The sequence below is a fragment of the Saccopteryx bilineata genome, chromosome X (genome assembly GCF_036850765.1).
Source record: "Saccopteryx bilineata isolate mSacBil1 chromosome X, mSacBil1_pri_phased_curated, whole genome shotgun sequence".
In the NCBI taxonomy this organism is placed as follows: Eukaryota; Metazoa; Chordata; class Mammalia; order Chiroptera; family Emballonuridae; genus Saccopteryx; species Saccopteryx bilineata.
In genome coordinates this window covers 127385108-127409442 of record NC_089502.1, presented here as the reverse complement: position 1 = coordinate 127409442, position 24335 = coordinate 127385108, and the positions used below count along the sequence as shown (strand labels likewise).

The following is a 24335-nucleotide window of genomic DNA, read 5'->3' as shown; positions in this document are numbered from 1 at the left end:
TCCCACATCCATACTTCGCGTGCAGTGGTGTGCGGGTGCTCAACAGTACTGTGCAAGCGGCACCTGCAAGTGGCGCTCACCTTGCCCACTACACGCGGACACATGTCTGTAGTTCCCATCAGTACAGTCAGCCAGGTGCTGAGAAGAGGTAGGCAGGCAGACTAAAGAATGCCTTCCACAGGGGAATCTCGAGGTCCCGGCTCCTACTGCCTGGGACTAGCCCAGCACTGGGACTATGAGGACATCTGAGTCTCTGAGTCATGGAGCTGCAAATACAACCTGAACTACCTTCTCTCTCTCATTTTTTCTTAAGCCAGAGGCAGGGAGGCAGAGACAGACTCCAGCATGCACCCCAACTGGGATCCACCCAACAAGCCCCCTATGGAGTGATGCTCTGCCCATCTGGGGCCGTTGCTCGGCAACTGAGCTCTTAGCACCTGAGGCGAGGCCATGGAGCCATGCTCAGCACCTGGGGCCAACTTGCTCCAATTGAACCATGGCTGTGGGAGGAGAAGAGAAAGGCACAGAGAGAGAAAGGAGAGAGGGAGGGGTGGAGAAGCACTTGGTCACTTCTCCTATGTGACCTGGTCAGGAATCAAACACAAGACATCCACACGCTCAGCGGATGCTCTACCACTGAACCAACTGGCCAGGGCCCAAACCCCCTTCTCTAGGGTGTGAGGAGTACTGAATGGTCTTTCCACCTCTGGGTGTAAAGAAGGCATAGGGAATAGAGTCTCAATAGATTTGTAATAACTGGACGGAGTGAGATGGGTACTAGACTTACTGGTGGATTGCTTTGAATGATATATAAATGTCTAATCACTATGCTGTACACCTGAAACTAATATAATATTGTATGTCAACTGTAATTGAAAAATAAAAAGAACCTTTCTCTGAGACTTGTAATCCTTTATTTATTTTTTTATCTTTTAGATAAATTGAGGAAGCAGTATTTTACCCCCAAAGTTCGTCAGGACTACAAAAATCTCAAGAACATAGCAGAGCAGTTCTTGTCCCAGAGTGGCTATACCGAAGTGAACCTCAGCAAACTCTTCGTGGATTGTGCTGTGAAATCCTGAGGACGCCGCAGAAGTGGCGCGGCCAGGTGGCTGGCTGGAGAACCGCCGCCTCTGGAAGCCCATCGCCGCCCCCGGGCTTCTAACTGCTTCTCTGCTTCTCGTTTCCTTGGGGACTGCATCTCCTGTGTGTGTGCATATGGCTCGGGACGGGGAGTATTAAAGGGATAGCAAGAATATTTACCAAGCATCAGGGAAAACCAGAACAGCTTTCTACTACAGTATACTGCGTTCTGTTGAAACGAAACCCTGTAGCCCTTTTCAAAGCACCTGAAAAGCTAGCTGCTTTGGGTTTGGATTCAGATTTGGGACTGGATTTCTCCGGGAAAGCTCAGTGAGGGAAGAGGAATGGATTGAGAGTGGCTGGAATGCCAGTGACCCCAGGCTTTGCCCCAGGCCTTCAGCAGAGGTGCCCCCAGACCCACGTTCATGGAGTCCGGTAGGAGCACTAACATTTTGCCTTTTCACACGCCAGTTAAACCCAGACTAATCCCAAGGCTTCCTAGCCACTGGCTCCAGGAGTGGGTCCTTTTCAGTCTCGTCTTTTATATCCATGGGTGAGGGGGAGATTTAGAAGCCTGCACTCACAAAAACAGATTAAACAGGGCTTGCTTGTTTATTGAACTGCTCCAAAGTTCAACACAAGCACACTGGCCAGGTGTTTTATCCTCAGAGGCCTTTTCCCTGAAGTAGCAAGTCCAGGTACGGGGTTATACAGCGGGGTAGCATATTTACAATAACTGCATATCCTATGACAGTTCATTAAAATGGGTAGCATTAGGGGCAAGGTTAATTGCCTCTGGTGCTATTTTTCTCACTTCTGCCCTCTTTGCTAGAACCTAACATATTTCAATATAGCAGTCCTTTTTTACAATATTGATAAGTTCATGCTTACAAAATATATTTCCCCTATGCAACTATGCTGTGTTTTGAAACCTTTTACCGGTGTGTTTTCATAAAAGAAAAATATGTTGTACTTTTTTTCTCCACATAAGAATAAAGTTTTCTAAAGGGAAACCAGTTCAAGTGACTCCTTATCAGGTATGAAATGTTGACCAGAGGGGTCAGCCAGGGATAAGGGACCCCCTCCCAAACCTCAGTCCATTAGAACTCAGCTCTGAGATGCCCGGTGTGGTGTGTCCACGTGTTCTGAGTGGCACTCTGAGACTTTCTGTGGACTTCGGCTCCCTCACCCTCCTCCTTTCTCTGCTGTCTCTTACCCTCAAGTTCCAAGTAGAAACACTGGGTTAGGGCCCTGTCAGTTAATCAGTTAATGCCTTGGTACTTTGGGCTCTACAACCTGTAAAAGTCTTTTAGAAACTAAGGGATCAGTGTGGTCTAGCACTGCTGTTCCCGTGTAAGGTCATCGAGGTGGCTCTGCAACGTGTGTTTCCGGAGCCGTGCCTCCACTTTGCTTTCTGAGGACGAGGCATGTTCTTGATTTCTTGGCCCTTGGGTTATGATAAACACCAAGAGGGTTATCCCGAAGGTGGCCATCAGGAAACTTCTGGAGACTCAAATACCTTCATCACTGGTCTGTTTCTTGTCTCTGCGTCTAGATTGTAATCACTATGAAGGCAGGGACCAGTTCTGGGGAGAGTCTTTTTAAAGTCAGCCATGTCTTAGAACAGTCCTTGACCTGACACGGTGGGTGATGTTTCCTTATTCCCGTCTGCAACTCCAGATAAGTTAAGAGGCTTTTTCTAGGAGGCACCTAAGTGTACCAGAATTTTATTGCAAGTTGAAACTGCAACTTTGAGAAGAAGTTGCAGTGGCTCTCTCTTGGAAGATTGGAACATGGCATACAAACTTTTCTTTTGAGAAAAGTTTCTACTTCTTGATTGCATCACTTGATAGCACAGTAGGTCGAGCATGGGTGGGATGAAAGGGTGCAGAAAGACTGCCCACTTCTTTGCCGGGGGGCCCACCGAAATGTCTGCACAGGCTCCCTGGCATGGGGGCTAAGCTCGAGCGCTGAAAGGGAAGGGGCGAAACAAGCAGGGTTTACACCAGAGAGCGGCAGGGACTGTCCACAGGGGGCAGCGGCTGTTCAGTGACACTGCGAGGGACAGAGCCCAGGGTGGCCACACGGTCCAGTTTGCAAGAGAAGCCAGGAATCCTGATGTTCCATAAAGGGTCTCGATTTCTAAACCTTGGTGACTAGTTTTTAAAAATGAAAAAGTAAATGCTGTGGGCCAGACTAAAGCCCGAGGCTAAACTCCATCTTGGGCCCCTTGGGAAATGGTGCCCTAGGGGAGGCCTGCTTTGGTCGGAGCCCCTGCTTCTGCAAAAGGCACCTGTCCTGCTGAACTTGGGCAGCGGGGTCCGCGGGCAGCAGGGCCCACAGTTCTGTCGGACGCCACGCGCTCCTCAGCTCTCCGTCACATGAAGAGAGACAGAGGCAGCCAGAAGTTGAGAAGCTTACAAAGGACATGTTCAGAAAGCTTTGAATCTGTCCGGGAAACTCGAGTTCACAGAGGAGTCGGAGCGAGGATGCTGGGAGGCGCAGTGCCTCCCCCAGCACCCCCTTCTGCAGCCTACCACCGCCTACCTCCCAGGCAGACACTGACCTGCCTCTGGCTTCTCCAGCATATTTAAATTAGTTTGGCAGGAGATGCAAAGAGAAGGACGCTCCAAACCCAGATTTCCCTGTCAAGGGTTTACAAAAGAAGAAATAAATAATAATAATAAACAAATAAACACACCAAGCCCAGACCCTGTCGCAGTCCTCAACTCCTCGCTCCAGGGCTCCCGTCCTCAACTTCAAGCCGCCTTGCCTTTCTCCTCTCTCTCCCCTCACCTAAATATTTCTTAATTGAACGGTTTGCTGAGGCGCTTCCTTATAGCAGTTTAATAGATTAACTCATCTGAGCCAGCCTCAAATTTCAGATTAAAATTCCTTCATCCCGAAGGCAGCATTATCAGGTTGTTGGAGGCTGTTTTCAAACCTTGGTTTTGAATAGCAGCGGCTCTGCATTAATTTAACCACTAAGCTAATAAGTAGGTTTCGTTTTGTTATGCTAAGCTTTATTGCTTTTCTTTTGATCAGAATGGTGTTGTTGAGCAAAGCAGCAGACAAGGCATTCTTTGATGAGGGAATTAGCGCTCCATTCTTCCTCTATTATTCATAGCACAGTGGAATATGTAAGTACCTGAGGGTGTCAAAGGAGCGCAGGTTCTATTGCAAAGTGCTCGCCTTGTTTCTCTCAATAGCTGACTATGAGATGATAAACCGCTTAATACACTGTGCTAATTGGATGAGAGCAAAAAGAGATGGGAATTAAGGCAAGGCAAAAGGAGAAAGTGCAACCAGCCTTCAATTCCCTCTTTCACCACTTTACCAGCTCCAAAGGAGGCACAAGCTTTCTATAAGCAGACTGGAGGTTTTGTGCAGAGATAAAATGAACATGTTAGTGGATTCAAGTAATACACTAATTATTGCACAGTATAAATACCACTACTGGTTTTATAACAAGGAGGTAAACTTCTTTTGAGAGGGTTATAGGATTGCTTGGCAGTGGCGTCGAACCTAATAAGGGCCCAGAGTAATAACCCCCTGGATTAACAAAATTGCTGCTTGTTAGAAGTATGATTCAGGCTTTTACGAAGATTTCCGGAGAATGAATAAAAATGACTGAGTGACGTTTCTTAATGTATAACTGGCAATTGCTCCTTTTCTTGAAAGGAAAAAATGTATACTTTAAACTGGACTGTTAATAATGTCCAGGGACAACACGACTTTCTCCTTTGAAGAAATGCTTTTTCCCCATCGGGTAGCAAGTTTGCCGCTTCGGCCCCCCAGCCAGGCCACCTCCGTCAGTTAAATCCGCAGTTCCTCCTGGGAACTCGGCGTTCCAAAATACCACTTTAGGCCCCATTTAAGACCCCCTTCGTTCGAACACACTCACTTTGGCTTATACACATACACACACGCTCACATACTTTTTTCCCCCTAAAAGCAAGTTGAACTAACCCATGTATAATTTTCTTTCCTCTGACATCAGTCCGCTTTTCCATTCTAGTAAGATCTCCACACTCAAAACGATACTAAAAAAGAGAACTTGCAGAGATACCTTGTCTCTTGGTATTATAAACCAAAAATAATAATAGATGTTTGCTTCACTGGGGATGGGGGGTTAAGAGGAGGAAAGAGCCCCAGAAAATGGGCTGAGCCCAACACCAGTGATGGTGACCGTGACTTAGCTGAAGTCTGACTTTCAAGTACCCAGCTGTCCCAAAGCTTCAATAGTCACTCTGCCCTAATTCACCCACTTTCTACCTTCCTCGCCGCAAACCTACGCTGTCCACCCTAACTGCTGTCCCCAGGCCAGGCCAGGGGCAGTTGGGTGAAGAACACTTAGGGACACCTTTCTGATAATGTTATGCCAACTGCCTGCTCTTGCCTTTTTCTTTCAGGGCCTCACCCAAACCTGACTAGCCTGTCTGCAAATGTAGCAAATTAACTTACCCCTTCCCTCATCCTTCCCACAAAGGCCCAGACGGGGCTCCTAATCACCCCTCACCCCAAGAAGCTGTGGGGTGGCCCTGGGAAAGCAGGTGGTGGGGCATTCTGCCTTGAGTGTGAGCGGACAGACAGCCGGGTCCTATCATGGCGCTCTCCTCAACTCGCCTGGTCTTTGCACCCCCTCCAGCGGGGTGGAAGAGCTTTGCTTAAGGTTGGGGGGGGGTCAGGCGCTCCCAGCATTGTGACGGCATTTCCCAGATATTGGGGCCAAATTGGGTTGCCATTCATTAATAATGCTCACAATAAGATTAAATCATTCTGGAAAATCTCATAAAATCCCCCTAAGTACGCTCCAGTGGCTCTTTCCAATCCCCATCATTCAGCACTTGGGGAGGTTTGGAAGGAGAAGAAAATTGGTTTCTTTGCTTTTAATGCTGCTTTGAAAAGATACTCAGAGTTTGTCATGCGTGACATGTCACATGTTTAATGTGGACTTGCTGGAAGTCAGGGGGTCTTTAGCGTGTGATATTTATGGGGAATATTAAGTGCAGAATGAGGTCCCTCCAGCTGGGGAAAGTTGAAAGAATAGGAGGCCCAGGACCGGGCTTGTTTGTGGCATCAGAATGACATAGGATTAAGAGTTTGTAAAACAAGGCGAGGGGTTCTCATTGGCCAGTAATAAATGTAATCCTTGGAGGTAATTTCACGCAATTTGCTTCTGCTCCATGGAAGGGTCAAATGAGAAAAAATGACTTAAAAAAGAGTTCATTAACAGGAAGAATGGTACTGTTTCTCGTATACCATCCAACTGGCAGCCGGGGGTGGGGGGGGGGGTGGGGGGGTGGAGCCCTGCCTAAACAAAAAGCCAAAATCTACGGAAAACTGATATTGGCCACAAAAAAAAAAAAAAAAAAAAAAAATCCTTTCCCTAATGTTCCTCCTGCACTTCCCGCCTCCACTCCCGGGTTCCCGGGTACCTCCTCCCACCCCTGGGAAACGGCCTCACCCCCGGAGACCCTGTGCAGTCTGGAGGTTTGAGACACTCAGATATCAGGGGATGCCCTAGAAAGTCCCCGTCGGGCTTCCTAAACCCAAGGAAGGAGTGTGTGGTGAGAATGGCTGAGGAAAGGTAGCTGGTGGTCTGCGCCCCAAGCCCCAGGCCGGGCACCTGCTTGAGAGCGAGCCCAGGACCGGGACACGGCGGAGGTGACCCGCCCGACAGGCGAGATCCCGGGAGCAGCCTCGGCGCGTGAGCCCCGAGGGCGTGCTCCCCACGGTTGCCAGCGGGCAGGGGGGCCAGGGATTTGGGGCGCGGGGGCGGGGCGGGGGGCGAACTGAGCGCGGCAGCTGCCGAGCGGGCCGCCCACCGCGAGCTGCCGCTGACCTCAGCCCGACCCCGCACCTGCCCCTGGGCCGCTCGCACTGGCGCCCCGGGCCCGAGCGGACCCGCCCCCCTCCTCCAGCGCGCAGCCTGGGAGCGCGTGCAGAGCCCGACGGCCGGGGCGGGAGACGAGCCCACGCCCCCGGCGGCGACCCGGGGCCCGGGGCCTCGCAATGCGAGGCGCGGTAGTCACGGTAGTCACGCCGCCGCTCCCCCACCCCCTTTCCCCGCCTGCCCCTCTCCCCAAAGGTCCGGTGCGTTAATTACTGCAAATTGAAACTAATTAAGCTTCTCTTCCCTTTCCCATCACCCTGGGAGCCTTGCGAGACCCGGCCCCCGCGGGCGGGCTTACACAGAACGGTCACCCGGCGGGGCGCAGGCAGGGCCGAGGGGAGGGAGAGGCTCCCGTTCCGGCTCGGGGAAGGGGTACGCCGAGGGGGTTACAGATCGCAAATCTGTTGGGGGTCTCCTCTCGAAACTGGAGTCGTTTAGGTTTTTTTAAATGTATACATTTCCCAGTGTCTGGATAAGTGATGTAATGACATTTGTCGAGTTAAGATCTGCTACTCGGATACCCCTCGCTGCCTGCCTTTCCATCGCCATTCCGGCGTGTGTTCTCTCTCTCTCTCTCTCTCTCTCCCTCCCTCCCTCTCTCCCTCTCTCTCTCTCTCCCTCCCTCTCTCGCTCTCTTTCTCCCCCACTCCCTCCCTCCTCCCCTACAGTGTACCTTATACCGTGGAGCCCGCCCCCTCAGAAACCAGCGTCTAGGTTTCTCCCCGTTACCTGTCACCATGGACTGCGCACTTCCTTGCTACATGGCATTTTCCCGAACAGCTTCCTTCGACTTCCGAGCCAAGACTCCCGCTCACTTCAAATTTGTCTCCACCATCAACAACGCTTACCTTGTACCCACCCACCCTCGAGCCCACCCTACCTCCGTGGCCCAGAGCCCCAGCTCCTGCTGCGACACAAGGGGCGAGGGGAGCTGAGATGCCTGTGTAAAGCGCCACCGCGGGTGTCCTTAGGGTTTGTGAGAAACCCAGCTCCCTGTGAGGGTCCGATTCAAACCAGGGGCCTGTACCAGGAAAACGAGAGTGCAGATCATTCCAGGAGATGCTGAGGCGCCCGGCCCACCCCTGCCCCTCGGTGCCTGCACAGAGCATTCACACTTCCTTTTGTTAAACATATAATTTTTTTTTATTTTGAACGTGACACTTCTCCACTAGGTAACAAGGAAAAGTGATAACAATTACACATTACACAAAAGTACTGTACCATTGCCTTTATCTCGAAGGTTTCAGAAGCCTCTACAGTTAATAAGTTAAATAAGGGCTTGAGTACATAAATATTTGTCTAGGAACCCTACCGTATCTACAGCACAGTAAGAATCTACAGGACAAACTTTTACCACACCACGCTGAGTGCAATTGCGTTATAACATTTCAAATATACAAAGCTCTGTGTTTTTGTTTTTTTTTTTAATAACAATGGTATGTACAGAATCTTTAATCACAGTTTGGTGACTTATCAGTCCATATTCTAGCAGAGAATTTCCCTTTGGTTTGGTATAAAAACCTTGGTTGGTGTATGATAAAGAAGAGAACAAGAACAAGACGCCCCTTCCCATTAAGTGCACTGTTAGCCATCTTACAGATTCACATTCGCTCCCCTGGCCCTGGCTTCGCGCAGGGGCCCAACTGGGGCGATCAACTTAGAGCGCCGAAATGCTATTTAAAAGAACAAAAACAAATCTAAGAGGGTCGCCTCGAGGAACAAGAGGTTGGGCTTTTAACATTTTTAACTTCAATACCAGGCTTCTTGGGGTGAAAGCCTCCCCGATATTTTCAATAAAGTAAGAACGAGAGAGTGGACGTTGGGGTTGGAGCGAGGTTGGCAGGGGCAGGGGCGGGGGCAGGGGCAGGGACAGGGGCGGGGGAACAGCCAGCAGAGGAGGTGCCACGGCCGGTAGCGGTAGCGGTAGCGGTAGCGCGGACGGCTGCCTTGCCTTGCCCGCGCACAGGCTGCTGCGAAAGCGGCTGCGCGCTCTCAGTGGCCTCTCGGGAGTGTGCTGGTCCTCTGTTAACATTTGGTCTTGAGTGGTGCTGAGTGAGGTGGCCGTGAGGGCGCGCCCGCGGCGCGAGGGTGCCGCAGCCTTTAGCACACCTCCTTGCCCGTGCTGGTGCCCGGCAGGATGTTGAGCTGCGTGAGCTGCGCAGCGTGCTCCTTGGCCTTGAGCCTCAGCGCCGCTATGCTCGAGGCGCGTCTGTCTGCGGCCGCCGTGGCCGGGTCGGCCAGCGCGCCCGATGCCACCGCGCCCTCCACGGCAGGCGTGGGCTGTCTCAGGAGCGCGGCCGCGGTCGACGCGCTGGTCAGGGGGGCCATGGTGGAAAAGAGCCTGCAGGGAGAGCAAAGAGCGCGTCACGGCGCATCCGGCAGCATTTCCCGCCGCCTCCGACCGAGGGACCCGGGGCAGGGGGACAGGGGGCGCCGCCGAAGGGGTGCGGAGCGGCCCGCCCAGGGGGCCGCGGGCTGGGGAGGACAGGGGGGCCGGGCGGGCAGCTGGACGCCGCCAGAGAGAGCAGGGAACCGACGGGAAAGAAGACCAAGGGGCCAGCTCATCCTGGAAGGGCCCAAGCCCGGCCGGAGGCAGGCCCCGCGGCCCCAAAGCCCAATTACACGGAGTTTGTGGTTTTAAGAGGGGGGTGTATTCCCAGACCAGCAGCTCCTATTGGCTGCATACTATTGGCCAGGAGAGAGAAGAGGAGAGACAAAGATAAAACGGAGCGGAGAGAGTGGGAGAAGGACTGAAGAGAAAGGGATAAGGAGGGATCCAAACTGAGCAAGACCCGTGCTGCAGACCTGGGTACTCTCTCTAGGGCGCCTTCTTGGCCCGGGACTTCCTTGGCCCTGGAAAATCCGGCCCCGTTGGCCGACTTTCCTGCGGACCGGGCCGCCCTCCTGCACCACGCTGAGCTACCAGTGCCCAGGCCAGTGACTGAGAGGTCCCCGTGGGGGTAGCTGCCTGTTGACTGCCGACCCACAGAAGGCTTTGACCCGCCAGCGGTCCCAGGTCCTGGCGCAGCGACACCCTTTCCCTGCCGACTTCCCTGCGCTACTGCAGCCTCTTGCCCCAGAGAGCCGCTGGACCCGCCACCCCCATGCTCGCAGTGTGCAGTGACATTCAAGCCTGAAACCCCACTCCGTGCCACCGCCTCCAGGCAGCGCCAGGATTGCTCAGTGCGCTTGCCTCCACCCCCTTTGCACGGCACCACGGTTCTACAGCTGAGGCCAGAGTGGCCCCAGGCTAGGAGACGCCACCAACCCCCAACCCCTAGGTGCTTTGCCTTCCGGACTATGTAAGGCCAAGAAGTAGTTTCCACGATTAGATATGAACCCAGTAGGGCTGGAGGAGAGCCTCTTGCCTCTCAACCCCTCCTGCCTTGCCCGGCGCACCCCTTTTCTCGCTCTGCGACCCTCGCAGCTCAGGAGCCCCCCCACCTCCCCACCCCCCACCCCGCCAGGTTTGCCAGCTTTTACAAGTCACTTATTGTCAGAAGGGAAAAGGGTGGGGAGGAGGGCGAGAGACATGGGGCTTAAATTATTTTTCCCCAGAAAGCAAGTGTGGCCTGGAGGGGGCATAACATGCCCTGGTTCCACTAGGTAAACTGAGTCACTAACTACACTTCAGTGTACTCCCTATTTATTTTATTGGTTTGTCACAAGAAACTAATTTTACTTATTTTTTTCATTTTCTGTAACATGATTTTTGTTACATGGTTGCACAGTTGAATGAATCTATTATTTCTTTGTTCTCCCAGAGAGAGATCATTGAAGCCGCATTCAGTTTTATTTTCACTATACTTTCCAACTAAATGCATCCCTCCTTTGTTTCTTTGTCTGTGATTACACAGACTTATTTCATCATTCGATGTTCATGTAGAGAGGGAGTTATAACATACAATGAACTGTTTTTTATTTCGTTGTCTTGTGCTGTGTGGGGGTCCAGGATTGCACATATGGGAATATGGTCACTTGAGTGACAAGGAATATAAGAGCCTTGGGAAGAAGAAAGAATTCTTTGCACTCAGTGGGCCCGTGACTGCAGGCTCCTGTGGGGAACAAGGCTCTGTTGCTCTGACTGCCAGGCCTTGGGCCATGAGGAAGGATTTTTGCAAAACTTGCAGTCACCCTGGCCCTGTAGCCTACAGCTGTGCACTTTTAAACACGTATCGCATACGGCCTGGGTTGTTGCCACCTTCACATGGTCCTTTTACAGCTTGCATTGCACACTCACAAACTTGTCCCAGTTGTTGTGACTGCCACTGCCCTCCTCTTTGCCAATCAGTCTCAAGTCTTCCCCTTCAAGATCTGTTGTTTGGGGCAAATTTTCTTTGGCTAAATCTCTTAGGTTAGTCCAGAGAGAAAAGATGTGTCTGTAGCCCCTGCCTGTCTCAGGCCTCCACCCTGACCCCAGGTCGTGTGTGTGTGTGTGGGGGGGGGGGGGCAGACAGACGGACAGACATCCCGGGCGCGTTTTACCTGCCAAACGCTGGGCTGATGAAAGCTGGGTGCCGGAACACAGCGGCTCCAAGGAAGGTGCTCAGGCCCAGCGGCGCCCCGCTGGGCGGCAGGCTGGCCGAGCCCGGAGGCGGAGGGAGGCTCGGGAAGGCAGCAGCGGCTGCTGCGGCAGCAGCTGTCCAGGCCGAGTCGAGCGCAGGGTGGTGCGGGGGGAAGGGGCTGGCATCCAGGTAGGGGCTGAGCGGGTGGGTGGCCGCCAGCGGCCCGGGGAAGGGCAGCCCTGGGGGGTGGGTCTGCGCCCCAGCCTTCTCCCGCTTGCGCCACTTTGCGCGGCGGTTCTGGAACCAGACCTGCGAGGTGGAGAGAACCCAGTTTGGTGGGCTCCGGGCCCTCTCTGTCCACTGCAGCTTGCACCCAGCTCGCCCCTCTGCGGCCTCGGGGTGTTCAAGGACACCTCTGGGGCCAAACGGGTTGTGAGAAGGAGCCTAAACCTAAAGCCAGCAGGAAAGACGGGCCACACAAACCCTTTCCAGTGGGCATTTCAACAAGCCTAGTTCTCAAGTTTTGGGAATGGTGATTGTGTTCAGAAATGGGGAATCCCAGGTTTAAATGTCTGCGCAGCCAGTTGCTTGATGTCTGTCTTTAGGCAGGCCACTTGAACCTCTCTTAGCCTTAGTTTTCTGATCTGTAAAATGGGGGTAGGAGAGCTGTGTTCCTAAGGCTGTTACAAGGAAGGAGTTCAATGAGACATGTGAAAGCTCACGTCCAGGGAGACAAGGCGTATCAGCTTTCTGCTGCGCATCAGCTAGGTTCGCCTACTTCAGGTTTACCCGAGAGCTGGCACAACCCCTGCTCTGTGTGGAAAGGGAATCGGGGAGGCAGTTCATTCATCTTTCCAAAAATGTTTATCGAACACCTGAACACCTAGAGTACTAGGTTGGGCTCTGGGGTTTGGGGAGAGCTGGAAGGGAAGCAATGCCTACGGTTATTCGGAACAAGCATACATTTCAGGGTCTGCTTTCCGTGAAGTGTCTACAGAGCACCCAGCCTGCCATCTGCAAGAGTTGTACCCAGGGCCCGGTTCTGCCCAGGCCTACGCTGCCTGCACACCCAGGTGTGCAGTAAACCTGGACAGGCAGCAGAGCGCAGGGAACCTGACTTTCCACACCTTCAGAGTTAACTGGTCCTTTATTTGGGGGGGGGGGAATAGGTTATTTAAATAAGATAGTTTGAGGTTTGGGGGAGGTTTTCAGCACAAGGGATCTTCCTAACTGTTAATAGAAAGCAGTTTTAGTAGAGACCTTTACCTGAAGTGTGGCAGCTACCACAGTCTAAAAATAAGTTCCAGGAGCTTGAAATTACTTTGATGTGACCTGTTCCTCACACCCACAACTGAGATATAGTCCTTCTCCCTTGAAGGTGTTAATATTTTTAGGGCTGCACACAAGTCTAAAAATTAAGAATGAACTTCAGGCTATACAGATTTATATTAAAATATAATGTAAATGATCCCAGAGGAGTATGTTATAAAAAATAATTTAAGACATCCGTGTCTTTCAAATATACACACTGGGGATTGTGGTTCCTAGCACTGGTATCTAAACTTGGTTTGACTTCTAGACAGCCGGCCAAGGCAAGAAAAATCCAGAGTCCAAATCATTCCATTACGTAAAATTCTGCTGAAAAGGGGCCCATCCGTAACATTCCACAGCCCTCAATAATCTATTTGTGAATTGCAGAAACAGTCTAGTGTGGAAATTCAGAGGCTTGAAAAGGTAAGACTAGATGGGACCAAACTGGGTGGGCAGCTTTTGTGTATCCAAATCTGTCTAGACGAGAATATCCGCCACTCTTCAGGGCAGAGAAAGGAGCCAGGGAGGGGGGCAGCGGGGTAGAATGCCCTCAAAGAACGTGGAAACCTTTTACAGACAGATCGGATCATCGTCTCCGGCTCAACTGCAATTATCAAGATGTCCTGCAATTCCTCATTATTGAATTAATACCTCTGAGGCCCCCCAAAGGTAAACGAAAGGACTCTAATAATTCATATTCACTTAATTACATCTTCTCCAGTGAATGGGGTGAGAGGAGAAAGGGAGGGGGCGCTCTCTTTCTTTTTAAAAGTTATTTAACTTTCCCACGACTCGTTCCCCTGAGCAGAAAATACGGAGTTGCTGTCACATCTCTGTTTGACAATGGAGAAATGTGTCAACAGAAAGGAGGGGACAGGCCTCATCATTAGCCCTCTAATGCAAGAAGCTGTTGTGTATTAAATGAGCCATATGGAATTTATTGTGCTTTATCAGCGCTTGATTTTGACTGTAAAGTGATTCACTCAGCTCCTGGCTCAGGGACATCTGTTTTCTGTTGGCCATCGAGCTGCCCAGTGTTGATCGTCTCTTTGGTTATGAGGCCTGGGTTCGGAAATGCACTCTGGTATGGGGCTGCAAACACCTTTAATAGCATTGCACTCAGTCCCTATTAGATCAATGTGGGCTCATTGCTATAAAAAATGGGAAATCAAATAGCATTAGCCATCTCCTTGTGTGGGCAGAGGGGAAATCAAACAGCATTTTGCCTTCAAATGGCCCTGTTTGTTCTAGCACTAAGTGGGCTTTTATGAAGCCCGATCAGAGACTTAATCACAGCCAAATACCTGCTTGGAGCTGAGCGGATTTGTGTAACAACCAAATCCATGCTCCATCCCATTATTTCAATCAGGAGAAGTCAGTCCAAGGATTGATTCCTACAGGGTCTGTGGACCTGGAGCTCTGAACTTCGGTCTCAAGGACCCTGAAATATTCCTTTTCTGATCCCAGACCCCTTCTGCAAGGCCCCCAAACCCAAGAAAGCTTCCCCTCCACCCTCCCAGGTCTTCATAATTTAGTATCTTGTTGTGTGTGAATGTTGCAGTCTCTTTTTCAGCTTCTGCTTCTCTTCATTTAATAAAGGGGGTCTCCACTGACCCCCAAATCCATCAATCCATCCCTCTCCCACTCTTCCCCCAGCCCGCCTCCCCGCCTCCCTCCACTTCCTCCCTTTCTTGGGAGCAGCTCACCTGGACTCGGGCCTCAGTCAAGTCCAGCCTCATGGCCAGCTCCTCCCTATAAGAAAGCAACAGAGATGGGGGGAGCGGGGGGGGGGCGGGGTGTCACTGCAGGTTCCAGCACCCCCTTATCAGCCTCCTTCCCCCTGCTGCCAGGCCTCCCCCATTTGGGCTTCCCCTGGCTGCCCGACCTCACCCCCAAACACGTGGGCATCGCCATGCCTTCAACACTAGAGTGCCTACTGTTTGATTGAAAATGTAAAAACACAGCCCACTGCCAGATAGAGAATGTTACATATTATATTGTATCATATTATATTCAAGAGTGACAGGGCAGCTTCTTGAGTCTGTAAGTCCACCAAACTGGGCACTCAGATTCCTTCTCACCCTCCCTTTAGCCAGTTAGGCGAGCAACACACGCGCACAAATACTCAGTGCTTATGTCCCGTTCCGTTATAATTGTAAATGGGAGAACTCAGTACTCAATTTTAAAGAATGTTTATTCCCCTTTGGTTTCTTCCTGCCTCCTCTAAAATTTTTTCTCTTCCCCCTTCTCTCTCTCTCTTTCTCTGTCCAACTCTGCCTTTCCCCTCCGCCGGCCCCCCTTCCTCCCACCCTCACCCTCTTAGGTCACACTCCCCATTACCCTCTGGAGATATGTTAAGCTTGTTAAGAGTTCAGTGGGGTAATTTTTCGATTAAACAAAATTCTGCGCACCTCCTGCTCCAGTGCCCGCTACAAACCCTGCCCATCTCAGGGGAAGTCAATTTAACTGAAACCCTAGCCCGTCATTGCAGTTATTACTGTGACAATTAAGGCAAATAGGAAACCATTAAGATGCAGTAAAACGGCTTACGACCTGTTTACCGAAAATATGAGCGCGCCCAGGGTAATTGGCCCGCGTCTAGCTGATACGAAAGAGCGAAAGAGCGGGGGCTACCCCAGCCTGGGACTCAGGTCTGCACTGCTGAGGGGCGCCCCCCCTTCCTCCGTCCACAAGAGAAACTTCAGGACCGGAGAAAGCCGGTTCCCTAAGCGCTGTGGGTCGCCCCCTGCTTCAGTGAGCACCAGCTTTAAAACCACTCCTGGCCAAGGAGCCAAGGAGCTCTAACTAACGCCTGGGTCTAAAGGAGGTGGGCATGGGGTGGTGATGAAAAGCTGCCCCTTTTCACCGGCCTTGTCCTCCTTGGAGAAGCTAAAACGGGGCAGACCCGCATGCCAACTGAAACCACATCATTTTCTTCGTTTGAAATATACATGTGTAATAAACGCCAAAGGCTAGTCCACTCCTTAGCTATTTGACAGCATACACTGATTTATATTGTATTTTCTTTTTAAATGATAATTAAGGGCCTGCAGGAGTAGAGGAGGGCCAAGTTTAGCCCCGGGGATGACCAAGTTTAGCGCCTTCGCCCAGCATACAATCCACTTTTTTTTTTTTTTTTTTCCTGGTTAGGAGAGAGTTTGGCGATTGATTGCTCGATCTACTGCACTTTAGAGCTGGCTCGGGCCTCCTGAGCCTTAAGCAGCAATTTCTACTTCGGTTTAAAGGGGCAGGCAGCTTTCTGCTTCCAAGATGCACATGAAAAGCTGCACACGTCTCATACGAAGGAGCTGCCTTAGCTTAACAAGCACCGCTCCAGACAGTCCCCCATTCTGTTCTCCTCTCCACTGGGGGAAGTCTGCCCTAACCCTGGCTCCTCGCCCGAACCGAGTCCGTGGCCTCAGGGTAGAAGAGGAAGGGCCCCCCGCGGGTGTGGCACCGCAGCCGCAGGTCGGATGAATAAATGATGCCCAGGGGCCCAGTACTCTCTCACAGGCACATCTTTCCAAATCTCTCTCCCTCTCTCTGTCGTGAACTCCAAGGGAAACGGAACCATGAGAAACACTCGGGCTGGCCACCCATCCAAAAAGAAAAATTATCCCAGCTGTTTCATCTACAGCTTGCCAGGCTCCCAGCAATCATGGCCCACCCCTGTAACCCGTGTACATTAAACGATCTCTGGGTTAATGTGACGGGGTTTAGAGGAAAGCAATGAGCCGGCAAGATTCTGGCTGGTGCCCCCAGGTGTACAGAAACCAAACACTGCCCAGTTCTGACTTCCTTCGGTTATTTCAGAACTCAAACCACGGAACTTGGACTTATGTTTTTAAAGGCCTTCTCTGCAGGCATGGGCTCCAGCTTCACTGCGGATAGGGTAACTGATATCCACCAGACTCCTGGGGCATCAGGCGGGGGTGGCGAGCGAGCGCCCCACACAATGGCCAAAAATAGCCCCTGCTTTGCTCTAGCCTCGAGGGCCGGCAGCGCCTCCTGCGCCTTGCCTGAGACCTGGCTAGGACCTCTGAGCCCGGTGGGGTGCTCGCCTCTCCGAGGTGGCGCGTTCGGGCGCCCTTTGGAGAGGTTTTCTTTTTCTAACTAAAACTGGTACATTGGGGGAAAAATTAAACTGGATAGACTTTGGGAAGAAAAGAAATCATTGCAGTCTGAACTTTTAAGTCCAGTATAGGGGTGGGGGAAAGAAAGCGGGTAGTTCCTGGTGAGCAGGGGTGGGTGCGTGCGGAGGGCGCACCTGGGGTCGAGTCCAAGCACGAAGTTCCGACCAGCCGAGCCCGGGGCCCCTTCCCTCCCGCTTTCCTTCTCTGGGTCCCGCTGTCGCCCCCCAGCCGTCGGCTCAGGCCCACGCCGCCAGCGCGTGTGCGTACCTGGTGAAGACATCAGGGTAGTGCGTCTTCTGGAAGGCCCGCTCCAGTTCCTCCAGCTGGTAGCTGGTGAACGTGGTGCGGTAGCGCCGCTGTTTGCGCTTCAGCAGCCCCTCCTCCGAGTCGCTGCCGGCAGACAGGCACACGCTGTCCTCGCCGTCCTTGCCCTCAGTGTCCTCTGGGTGCAGCAACAGCTCCTCCTTGGGCGACAGCTCCCCGCCCTCGGTGGCCACGGTGGCAGCGGCAGCGGCGGCCACTGCGCCGGTGGCGGCCACGGCGCAGCGCCGGGGCTCCTTGAGCAGCGCGCGGGAGTTGTCTTCCAGCAGCTCCTCCTCGTCGTCCTCCAGCAGCTCCTCTTCCTCGTCCTCGTCCTCCTCGTCCTCCAGCAGCTCCTCTTCGTCCTCCTCGGCTCCCGCGCCACCACCCGCAGCCTGGGCGCCACCGGGGCCGCTGGCCGCCCCGAGAAGCTCCTCGGGGTGCGCGGCGCCCCCTGGGGCGCCCAGCTCTTCCAGCGCGGGCGGTGGCGGCACGAAGGGCGCCCCATTCTCACGGTACGACTTGCTGCGGCTGATGCTCACCTGAGGCGCCTGGCTTATCTTGAGCGTGTCCCAGGCCGCGGCGGCGGCAGCGGCGGCGGCCACGGCGGCCCCCGCGCCGTCCGGCCGCTCCCCGGGCCGCGCGGTTGGCTGCGGCGGCGGAGGGGCCTCCCCCCGCGGACCCGCGGTGGCCGCTGCTGCCGCCGCCGCCGCTGCCGCGGCAGCCGCGGCGCCCTGGAGGAGGCGGCCCCCTCCCGGGCCGTACAGGCGCCGCAGCTTGGGCGGCAGGTGCAGCTCGGCCTCGAATGGGGCGCTGCTGCCCTTGGGGGAGCCTGCGGGCAAGGGAGAGCGGTCAGCTCGCCGGCGGCCGGGCGTCCCGGGCAGAGGCGCTGCGGGCCGGCCCAGCACCGCTCCTTAGGCGCCTGGAGCCCCGCGCCACCAGACCTCCTCTGCCCCTTCACCTTCTTTCCCACTTGCCTTGCTTTCTCTTTTTTCTTTTTCTTTGCATCTTTCTTTTCCCCTTTCGTTTCCTTTTTCCCTTCTCTCTCCTCTGTTCCTCCCTTCTTTCCTTCACCTCCTCTGCTCTTCCCTTTATTTCTTTTCTTCCATTTTTCTTTCCTTTTCTATTTTTCTCTCACAGTTGCTCCTTTGCTCCGTTTCTTTCCTCACCTTTCTCTTCTCACCTTCCCTTCTTTTTTCTTTTGGTGTGCTCCCTCCCTCCACCCCGTCTCTTTCTCCCTTCATTTCTTTTTCTTTCCCCTTGTCCTCTTTCTCACTCCCCCCTTCCCATTTCAGGGCAGGAATAATCTGAAAACATTAAACAACTTACAAAAAATGACCGCCCCCCCCCTCGAAAACTTTGTGCACAACCTCTGTTAGCTGCTTCTCTAGAGGGGCGCTGGCCTGCGGGCGACCCCGGGGCAGCGACGGAGAATGGGTAGCGCAGTGGCCCTGAGCGCGGGCCGGGCCCTAAGAGCCAGTAACCTGAGGGGGGTGGGGGCTCCTTGTCCAGAAAGGCAAAGAAAAAACGTCCCGGTGAAAATGGACTCGGGAGGGCCTGAGTGGGGGCGGAGGGGGGTGCAGCTGGCACAGGCTGCTTCTTCCCTTCGAGGAAGTGCCTGACACAGGTGCCACTGCAGGCTAAAAAAAGAAAAGGAAAAAGTCAGTTTTATTTTAAATGGCCCCTTCTCCGCCGTCCGCTCCTGTCTTCCAAGTGGCTCCGCGGCCGGACCGCTGGTTTTCTGGTTTTAAAGAAATCAAGAATTCTTTCCCTGCGACACCTCTGCAGCCAGCTCAAGGCGAAACTTGAGCGTTAACAGGTTTGGAGCAAAGCGACAGTTGTTACGGAATTTTTAATTTTAGAAAAAAAAAGCGCAACCTTTTAAACATCTCAATTCTATTTTTAAAAATAACATAGCAGAGAAAAAAATAGCATCTAGAAGCCGCACATTGCATACATTTTAAATACAATAGTAGCATTTGAGGAATCCCAGGGAAATGTTTTTGCAAAGGTTGGGTTTAAAAGATACAACTAATATGCAATTAAAAAAAAAGCAAAACAGCATTGAAAGAAAGCTTCCAGAGAGGAAAGGCCAAGGCTCACAGATTTTGGGGTGCTTGTCTTCACCAAGTTATTACAAGGGTCCACCCGGCACCTACTGTTTCTGACCTGTCACCCCTCTTCTGAGCACCCCCAGAGCCACCAAAGGGGGCACTTAAACGATCCAAAGAGCAAAACCAAGAACCTAAAGGCCCTCGAAGCAAAGCTTGGCCTCTGCTTGTTTTGGGAAGCAGAGAGGGAGGGAGAGACAGCCTCTGGAGCGATGGTTATCGCCCTTGGAGTCAGCAGGCCTCGGAGCTGTTCCCTGTGTTTCCTAACTCAGGGTCCTGGCCCTCAGCCCTATAACAGTACGAACAGTGCCCGGAGCCCTTTGCAGGTTCCTGGAGGGCGCAGCCTTACCTTGCACGGCCTTTTCCTGGTCGGCGCGGCCGGCCAGCGGGGCGGGCAAGCTCTGCGCGGCTCCCAGCAGTCGCATTTTGCACGGGCTCCTCCGGCCCAGGATGCTGTCGATGCAGTAGGAGGAGAGCAAAGTTGGAGATTTACTTTTGCACTCGGGCCGCTCCGAGCAGCCCTCCTCCTGGTACTGATTGCTCATGGCTGGGGCTCTTTTCCTGGGTGCAGAGAGCGGGCCGCTGGCTGTCTCTCCTGGCGGGGGGGATGGATAGGTGTGTGTTGGGGGCTAGGGTAGATGGCTGGTTATGAGGAATATTATTGCGATCTCTGTGTCTCTCTGCCTCCTTCGGTTGTTGGCTGCAGGCTGCTGTCCTGCCCGCGGCCAGAGCTCGCCCTCACCGCGCTCAGGACAGGCAGTAACAAGTGTAGTGAGCGGTGGGAGCGGAGCTCTGGAGTCTCTCTTCTCCACGTGCTGAGAGGCGCCCTGTGATTGGCTCTCGCCAGGGGCTGGGGCTGTGCCGGCCTGGGGGCTGAGCGCAAAGCCCGGACTGGATTCCGGAAAGGCCGGCGGCTGGGCGGGGCTGGGCGGGGAAACTGGGCGCTAATACGAGTCAATTTTCTTTTTCTTTTTTGTTTTTAACTAACAACTTTATAAGTTTTCCATCCTCTTCTCGCAGCTTCTTGCATCTTCTCCTTTAACTCGTTAGGGCTTGCCCAAAGCTCTAGCTTATTCGGGTGTCAGGCCTGTGGGTGCTACTTGGGCGACGCGCGCCCCTGTTACCCACCGGAGGCCCTCGCTCCCTGGAAGCGAGGCCCTGAGACTCGCGTTTAAATGGACTTGGCACTTCTCAAAGCCATATTACGCTCCCGGGACAGCGCCTGGGCCTCAGGGGCGCGCAGACGCCATTCTCCTTAGGCTGGACAGGACCTGTGGGGTGCCAGGGTGACCGCCCCGCGCAAACACCTGCCGTTGGGGCGTTAAGTGTTCTCTTCTGTCTTCACCCTGAACCCGGACGTTGTTCTCTTCTTAGTGTCTCTGAGCCTTTCTTATCTCTAACTCGGGATGAAGTCCCTTTAAAGACAAAGCTCCTCCAAAGGCGCCAGGCCTTACCTACAGGACGGAAAGGGACAGGTGAGTGGCAGCTGCGAGGACGAGCGGCTCGCTGGGGCAGGTTTGGGAGTCTCCCTCCTCTCCTCGGACTCTCCCGCCGCCAGCCCCAAGTTCTCCTGGGTAGTTAGGCCGACGCCCCGAGACTGGATGTGCTCAAATCGCGCGCGGGGAGCGGATCCTGCGGGGACCCGAGCGCCCCAGGAGGGGCTGGAACCCAGGGGCATTTCAACCAAATGTAAGCGCCTAAAACCCTGAATTCTTTCGGCGTGGCTCCCACAGGCCAAGGTGACAGAGTAAGCCTGGGCGCGTTTCTTCCCAAGCAGCTTCCTGCGCGTCCAGCGCTGAGAACCAAGACTCAACTGGGATCGAATTTGGGCCAAGCCCCGGGGAGGCGCTGGCACGGACGTCCTCTTGGCCTGGGTGCACAGCCCACGGGACAGCCCGGGGCCCTGACGCTGGCGGGGTGGGGGCGAGGGTGGTGGGTGGGAGAGGGGCCGGGGAGGGGGACTCCACGCCGGGTTTTCCTCTTTCAACTCCTCCAATGTGTCCAAGAGAAAAGCGTTTTACAAAGGATTATACTTGAATCACTTTCATATGATATTTTAAAATACAAGGATGCATAACTGGGATTTTTTTCAGCCATAAACATCTGCCCAACTCTTGGATGCTGGTGGGTGGGTGGCAGAGAGAGCGGGCTGGCAGGAGCATTCCAGACACTATTTGAGGCGGAGGAAGCATTGGGAACAGGCACATTAATAGTGTAAATACTAATGCTGATATTACTCCTACTATTAAAGGCTAGCAGAAGAGGATGTCTCTCTCTGTCCCTCTCTGTCTCTCTTTGGTTCTTAGTTTGATTTGAATCAGTTTTTCCCACACTTGGATGATGGAGATGGGGGACAGAGGAGAATCTCAGCTATCTCTGACATTTGCTTTTCTTTTAAGCTCTGCAGCCCCACGGCATCTGGAATCTTCTGCCTTTCCTGCATTCTTTCTTCTCCATCCTCACAGACAGTTTGGTGTTTCTACACTGTCCCGTTCAGCTTTAAACTGACCGTCTGCGCGTTGATTCCCTCCCCCTACCCCCAGGGGACCGGAGAGCCCACTCTGGGCGGTGTGGGTCTCAGCAGAGCCGATGGGCGTGAAGACGCACAGTTTCCGCAGCCACCAGCCGCGGACCCTCGCTAGCCTCCCTGTGCTGGTCGTTTCGAAAAAGACAGAGGCACTTTTCCCTCCCAGGCGGGCCCGGCGTCGGAAATCCACAAGACCCGGCTGCCGGGTGGCTCTGTGACTTCAGAGACGGCTCTGCACACTCAAGGAGTGGGCTGAAAACAAGTCCAAAAAAGATCCTTTAATATAAAAGAGAGACACAAAATGCACAGATCATTTCTGTGAACCTAATGGATTTTCAGCTCTCCGTCCCCCTCTCTCCTGCGGCTGTTTTCCTTTTTTCTTTTTTCTTTCTTTCTTTTTTTTTTTTTTAAGAAGTCGGACTTTCTGCTGGGGTATTCTAATTTTAATTATCCACTGTAAAAGGGGAGATTAACATAGAAATTCTGATTCTAACTTAATGACCTCTGGAATTTAAAATCTAATTCTAGTAATGGAATATTATGTGTTTCTTTGGGAAAACGGTGTGAAAACACTAGCTTTGTTGTTGTTGTTTATTTTTGGTGTTTTCTAATCAATATTCCCAAGTGAGGACGCTATTGGGAAGGCACGGTCCATTCGTCCATTCACTTCCAGGACAAGGGCCTGACCCAGCTCACTCTCCAGCCAGCAGTCCTGAAATTATCTTAATCACAATTAACTACTCAACTTCAAAATCCACAATTGACTCTTGCTATTCCCTACAGGTTAAATTTAAAAACACAGAAAACTTTTCTAACATACCCACAGGGAGACAGAATCTGCTGGTGTCTCCATAGTGTCTAAATCAGAAAATGGGTTTAAGATGTATGTGTGTTATATGTTGTTTTATAAAACAAATGATGCCTCTAATATTTGGGAAGAGTTTAATTGATTTATTGAGTTAAGTAGGCATTTAAGAATTGGGCTATAAGACTGTGTATAAAATAACTTTTAGTTTATCCAATTTAATAGTTATTCCAAAGCAAAATGACATTTCACTTTCTTTTCACACTTTGCTCACTTTCTTTTAACCACTAAACAGAAGTAATTTTATATTGTGGTGCTGTTATTCATGTGTGTCCTTGGTTATGCACGACTCCTGGCTCCTCTAATCTTTGGGGTTTGTAACTGTTGGTTTTCTTTTCCTGAGCTGCCTGGAAAACAATGGTTGGTAGTTCATCTGCTTTAAAATCAATCACTAAAATAAAAATGACAATTATGGTCGGAAGTGAGGGTCAGACATGTTTTAAAACTGTTGTTTATGGCAAAAAATGAGGCTTGTCCTCAGGATTGGAAATAATAATTACCTAGAAGAGGCAAATGGAAGAAACCCTTTTCTTTTCTGTGGTGAGAGCTAATTCTGCATTGTAGTTTCAAAATTGTATTTGCAAGAAATACTGTATGAGGGGGTGGTAATTAGATGTCATTATAAGGGAAAAAATGTTTGGACCAGAGTTAACCTTGCACAATTTTCCTTTGAGATGCTTTAATTTATTGTGTAATATACACAGGTAAATAAAGCTGTCATGGGTTTCTAGCCACGCCGGACGGTTCAAGTCCTCTTAAATTGTGTTCGACCTCTTCAGAACATGTATTTAAACAATAGAATTAAACTTCATTGGAGTCTGGTGACCAATTTGGAAACCATTGGAAAGAAAGACAATAAGTCCTGATTACACGCAAGTACTCTCTGTGATGTGATAGTCCCTTTGCCAAGTCTTTTTGCTGTTTTATTTATTTATTTTTTTAAACAAACTTTCATTCATTTATGGTCTTCCGCAACCTGCTAATTTAACACTGGAGCGTGTTACTGCAGTGTTAGAAGGAGAGGAAGAGGGAGAGAAAACAACAATACTGCAATGATCCAAATGATACAGTAGAATTATAGCAATTATAGTTCTACTTGTGGAAGAAAACCTTGCTGAGATCAGGCAAACAAACCGAAGCCTTGTGAGGATAACAAGCGCCCGGATTGACAGCCAGTGCTGGGAAGAAGCAGAGGCACAAACAGAAATATTCGCCTCCCTCCATCTCCCTTAACTCCAACCAGTCAAGGTTAACCTCCTCACATGCTGCCTCCAGTCTTAGCCAGGTCAGGGTATGCATTTTGTTCCCACATCGAGGTCTGTCCTCCTGGAAGTCTGGTACTGGGAGGAAATGTGGCCTCATCCGCTGGTCTCACACTCGCCCCTCGCCTTCTCTGCCCCCCCTTACCCTCCGCCCCCACCCCTGCCTCAGTTCTCCCCACGGCTGCTGCGATCTGTCTGTGGACCGTGTTTGTCTGTTGACGTGTTTTCAAAGGAGCAGTCTGTGGAAAGTCCAAAGGGACTGATAACTTGGATTTCCAGGGACGATTCCTTGCAGATGCTAATCCTTCCTTCTTCGCGGTGTCGATCGCCTGAGCCGTGGGT

At 52.1% G+C, this 24335-nt stretch overlaps 2 protein-coding genes across 3 annotated transcripts in view; one reads left to right on the top strand and one right to left on the bottom strand.

Moving 5' to 3' along the window:
- The window catches only part of POLA1 (DNA polymerase alpha 1, catalytic subunit), a 333405-nt gene extending 331318 nt beyond the window's left edge, over positions 1 to 2087 (top strand). For both annotated transcript variants that reach the window (XM_066249441.1, XM_066249440.1), the window contains exon 37: positions 937 to 2087. In XM_066249441.1, coding sequence (XP_066105538.1) covers positions 937 to 1082 — 146 coding nt within the window. In that variant the 3' untranslated portion in view covers positions 1083 to 2087. The remainder of the gene's footprint in view (positions 1 to 936) is intronic.
- A 6052-nt stretch (positions 2088 to 8139) lies between these two features.
- On the bottom strand, positions 8140 to 20083 carry ARX (aristaless related homeobox). Its single transcript, XM_066249302.1, has 5 exons — positions 19689 to 20083; positions 17196 to 18060; positions 14502 to 14547; positions 11465 to 11793; positions 8140 to 9320 (listed from the first exon to the last, which is right to left on the bottom strand). Exons 1-5 carry the CDS (start codon positions 19882 to 19884, stop codon positions 9080 to 9082), a joined length of 1677 nt encoding a protein of 558 aa, XP_066105399.1. The 5' UTR covers positions 19885 to 20083; the 3' UTR covers positions 8140 to 9079.
- Positions 20084 to 24335: the final 4252 nt, after the last annotated feature.